The following is a 4940-nucleotide window of genomic DNA, read 5'->3' as shown; positions in this document are numbered from 1 at the left end:
TAATTAGATTTGTTCTGTTGGGCCCCAGAGGGAAAAACCAGGAGCAATGGGTGGGAGTTACCAAGAGGCAGATTTAGGTTTGATAGAAAGAAAAAGTTCCTAACAATTAGAGCTACTGAAAAGTAGAAAGGGCTGCCTTGGGAGGTGGCCAACTCTTTCTTCTTCAATGTTGGGAATATTTCAGAGGGGATTCGTGGTCAGCTCTGGGCCAGACTAGACGGCCACCAAGCGTCCCTCCCAACTGTGAAATTCTATATTGGATGATTCTGCAGTTGGGTAGACCTTGGTGGATTGGAGAGCAACCAAAGGATTTTTTCTAGGCTATAGGTGGGAGGAAGGGCAGAACAACTTCTGATGCATGGGGGTGGGGAGGCTTTGTGAGGTCACCCTTATTCTAAGTCATTAGAACAGTCAGATTTGGCATTCTTCCTTTCTGTGGACAGGGGAAGCAGTATAAAGGTCAGAGGGAAAGCACTGGTCTGGTGGGGGACACTAGGAAAGGGGAGGTTATTACCTTCTCCCCCCACTCAAGTTCCCTCTCACTGACAGAGAGGGAAAAACCCCTGAAAAAGAAAAGGTACGAGGGCCAAGATTTTTAGAGATCTCTGGGGCCTAGGGGTCAGCAGTCTAGAAAAAGAGAGAAGGAAAGAGAAGGACAGAAGTTTGAGGGCAGAGACTTGAAAACTGCCAACTAAATAGTCGTTGGCTTCGGGCTGGGGACTAGACTTTTGGACTTGGCAGAGACCTCTCGAATGTCTTGAGAGCCCCAGTGGAGTAAAGGTCACTGGGCTACGGACATTTCCCCCAAGCCCACCTTGTCGCCTCATTATGGGCTACAGACAATTCCTTTATCTGAGCCTTCTTTTCGGCACCATCCTGACTCCACCGGTAGCTGCCAAGCACTGCTACTACTATGATCTGACAGACACCCAACAGTGTGTGGGCATCCTAATGCACTGTGGCAAGGAAGAAGACTGCTACCAGGGCCAAGGTATTGCCAGAGGCATCTCTCACATCATCAGCAAGAGCTGTGTGGAGGCAACTAACTGCGGAAGGGAGCTAAGTGTTGACTATATGGGAGTCACTTATAAGTTCATGACCTACTGCTGCAGCGAGGAACTCTGCAATGCCAGTCCGCCAGGCCCGATGCAGGCTGAACCAGACCGAAATATTGTTGCAGCAAGCGTGGGCCTAGTCTTGCTTTTGAGCTGGCTGCTTTAAACTGCAAGGAAGGGATTCCCTTCCTCTTTCTGGCCACTACCCCATCCTCCATCCCAAATCCCAACCCCATACCAACAACTTTCCTCCTTGGATTGGATTAAAGTGGCCAGATGCAGAACTCATGCTGTCCTGTGTGATTTATGAGGGTATTCTGGTCGGGGAGGGGGGCAAGACCTGTCGGCCTGACTCTATCTCCATCGAATGGTTAGAATTTCCCCCCCTTCCCTGCCTTCTCCCATCACACGGTGATTTTTCCTTCTGCTTTGGAAGCCTTGGCCCCCTCATGGAATAACAGAATTTCCAAGTTGGGGAACAGCTAAGCTTTCAAACCCATGGGTAGAAAAGAATCCCCACTCCAATGATCTGACATCCTCTGACAGAAGGCTTCCAGCCCCTTCTGGGGCTGCCCATACCACTTTGGGGCAGCTTGAATTGTTGAGAAGCTTTTCCTGACAGCAGGCCTAAATCTGCCTCCTTTTAACTTCCACCAATTGCTCCTGGTTCTTCCCTCTACCCAGGCAAATGAGGCTCTGAGGAGGGGAGTTCCCTGGAGCCCTGAAATCCTCTCCATCTCCCAACCCCATCCTCCTGACCCAAGCTCTCTTAGAATAAGGGCCTCTTGGGATCCTGTAGAAGGCACTTGTGGGGTTCCCAAAGGTTCCCCCTCCTGAAAAATGGAGAACTGTTTTTTCTTTAATTGTTGTGAAACCACAGACCTACACAGGGAGGGGTAGAGAAGTAAGGGGATAGGGAGATGAAAGCACCTATGTATGTTTTTTAATGACAAGTTGTCAAGAAGAGACAAGAAGATGACTTTGGAACAGAAGCTAAAAAACAAATTGTGTTTGTTGCATGAGGTATATACATAGGCAGCAGCTAAAGAGGCCAGATACTACAGGGAAACTAAGTCAGCTGGATTACAGCTCTGGATTTGGAATGTTGAATAATCTGTGTCATTTGGTTTTACATAATGGTTTTTGTTGTTGTTACACGAGGGGAGGTGTTCTTTGCTCCAAGGTGTGTGTGTGTGTGTGTGTGTGTGTGTGTGTGTGTGTGTATGTGTGTGTGTGTGTGTGTGTGTGTGTGTGTGTGTGTGTGTGTGTAGAGGATGGTATATCTAATACCAACAAAATTTTGGCATTAGAATTAACTTTAAGCCACATAATAGTATGGCCACTTCGTTGGTGAGTCCCCAGAACAAATTCTTGTTCTGTGAACTTTGGATTCAAACAAAGGGCCGCGCCCAAGGACCTAGAGGGCCACATGTGACCTCAAGGCGGAAGGTTCCCCAGTCTTGGACTAGTCCTTCCCTGTAGAAGGGAGAAGTTTTCCAGGATAACTGGTATCTTCTCTTTTCTCCTCATTCTCCAGGAGTGTAATGTCAGTTTTCCTTTGACTCAGCCAATCAGGGAGGGCAGCTGCTGCTGCCTTCTATTTGAGGTGATGTTGACAACCAAGATGGATGTAATTCCACTGGTGCAAAGCAACAACAATCAGGGAAAATATTTGGCTGAGGTGATAGGATTTTATAGAGAGCCTCTAAGTGTGGAATAGTGAAAGCCCTGTGTCAGTTGGTTTTGCCCAGTGGTTATTCTCTTTGTTATAAGAGGGCTGGGTATTCATTTCAAGAGGGAATGAGTACATCTGGAAATAACTGATAGAAAAAAAAAAAGAGGCAGGATTAAAACATTAGAAAAGAAAAGTCGATGTTTGGCTAAACACAGCTTTCATGTTGGGCTGGACAAGGGAAATGAGGGCACTCTAAAGGGGGCTGGAATATGGAAGATGCCACAGGCCAGAATGTCTTTTGGAAGTGCTGGATCAGTGGTGATTCTTAAAGATATTGCTAAGTCCACATGAGGAAAATTCCTTTACCAATAGACATAGATACCTGCTCTCTTTCTGATAGCCTTAGAGAGTTGCCAGAAGCATTGAAAGGTCACATAACTTGCCAAGCCAATGTGTGTCAGAGGCAGGACTTCCTGTTTCCAAGTCCACCTCTCTATCTACCAGGCCCTGAGGTCTCTTGGCAGTTTATTATAGGCATGCCTATGGGAGGAAATGTCAGTTGGTCAGTCAACAAATATTAAGCACATTTTCTTAAGATAGCTCAAATTCCACCTTCTGCAGGAGGCCTTTCCGAGCCTACCCTATCTTTCCTTGCTAGTGCCCTCCCTCTGAGATTAGCTTCCATCTACTCTATATGTATCTTGTATGTACATACTTGCTTATATGTTTCCCCCCCATTATAACATGTGTTCATTCTTTGAGGGCAGGAACTATGTTTTTGCCTTTCTTCGTATCCCCAGCACTCAATGCAGTGCCTGGCACATAGTAGGTATTTAATAAATGCACGTTGACTGACTGACCGATGGCTTACACACAGTGTCAGATACTGTGTCGAGTGCTAGGGATACAAAGAAAGGTAAATGTGCTAAGAAAATTCTAGAATGGTAGAGCCATAAGAGACTTAAGTGTTTATTAAGTCCTCCTCTCCCCTAATCATTTTTACAGAGGAGGAAGAAATTGAGGGTCAGAGAAGGCAGTGGACTTCCTCCAGGTCCCATAAGAAAGTGGCAGAAGGAGGACTCAAATCCAAGTGTTGAGCTGGAAGAGACATTCCGGGGGTCTTGAACCCATTCCTTTGTTGGGTAGGGAAATTGAGGCCCAGAGAAGAAAAGCAATTCATTCAAGATCAAACAGGAAGTAAGAAACATATTCAAGATTTGAAACCAAGCCCTGTGACTCCAAACCCCTCTCTTTCTCGCCTTGCCTCCTTTGACTCTGGTGAAGTCCTGTGGTCTTTTCACTATGTCACAGCATTTGATTCCTTAGTCTGTTTTCACTTTCCTTGTTTTTTCACCATTGGGAGTATGGCCTCTGGAGGCCACTTTCTTTCGAATGTTAGCATCTGCTTGGAACTTGACTGCATTCAGTTCTTTGCTTGCCACCTAATTCCAGGCTGTCAGCTGAATGTGACCTTCAACCCCTGCTCTCTCCCTCCCTTTTGCTCCTAAATTCCCTGGTGTGCCTTCTCAAGAATAGCAACAGGGGCAGCTCAGAAACGCACTAACAGCGTGCAGTCAGGCATCACCACCACCTCATTTGTGCTTGCTGTGACCCGACCAGTGTCTGCTGATACACATGTACCCTACTCCCAGCCTTTGCCCACAGTAGAGCACAGACAAATGACATTTGTCAGAGGGACTCATTCTCAGGTACACAGCAAGACAGGACAGTCCGCCGCCCAGCCAGACCCAGTGGCATGGGAATCCAGGGAAATGTCCAAAACTCACACAGATGGAAAAGCAGGAGGGGGCTCCCCAGGCTACAGAAAGGCAAAAAGAATCCTCCAGAGAATTTCCCAAGAGTCAAAGGCATGGTACCCACAAAGCAATCACTTCCCCCTGGAACACCAAGATGCCCAAGGGAAAAGTGGTTAATGAAAGTAGCACCAGCGAAGTTGCCTTTAGGACTCTGTGTAAATCAGTCCGGCTCACCCTAGTGAAAGCAGCTGTATGGTTGGCTGCTCTTGTGTGGTAGGGATGGATGTGTTGGTTCCAAGTGGCTGTTTATACTGCTTCTCCACACCAATTCTATGGCCCATAAAACCTTTAGACTTTGAAGAAGTTTCATTTCACTTGTTATTTCCTGATGTCATTTGACAATAATTGACCTTTCTGAACTTCAGTTTGCCTATGTGTAAAATAAAGACAATA

General features: G+C 46.6%; 1 protein-coding gene across 1 annotated transcript; it reads left to right on the top strand.

Moving 5' to 3' along the window:
• The first annotated feature begins 828 nt into the window (after positions 1-828).
• On the top strand, positions 829-1221 carry LOC118832515 (sperm acrosome membrane-associated protein 4-like). Its single transcript, XM_036739812.1, has one exon. It carries the CDS (start codon positions 829-831, stop codon positions 1219-1221), a length of 393 nt encoding a protein of 130 aa, XP_036595707.1.
• Positions 1222-4940: the final 3719 nt, after the last annotated feature.

Source organism: Trichosurus vulpecula, chromosome X, assembly GCF_011100635.1.
Source record: "Trichosurus vulpecula isolate mTriVul1 chromosome X, mTriVul1.pri, whole genome shotgun sequence".
Taxonomy (NCBI): domain Eukaryota; kingdom Metazoa; phylum Chordata; class Mammalia; order Diprotodontia; family Phalangeridae; genus Trichosurus; species Trichosurus vulpecula.
Note: the sequence above shows the minus strand (reverse complement) of the source record. Positions and strands in the feature narration are given on the sequence as shown.

Bases quoted from the DNA above. Each gene is read 5' to 3' on its own strand.
- LOC118832515 (XM_036739812.1), top strand. From the start codon at position 829: ATGGGCTACAGACAATTCCTTTATCTGAGCCTTCTTTTCGGCACCATC.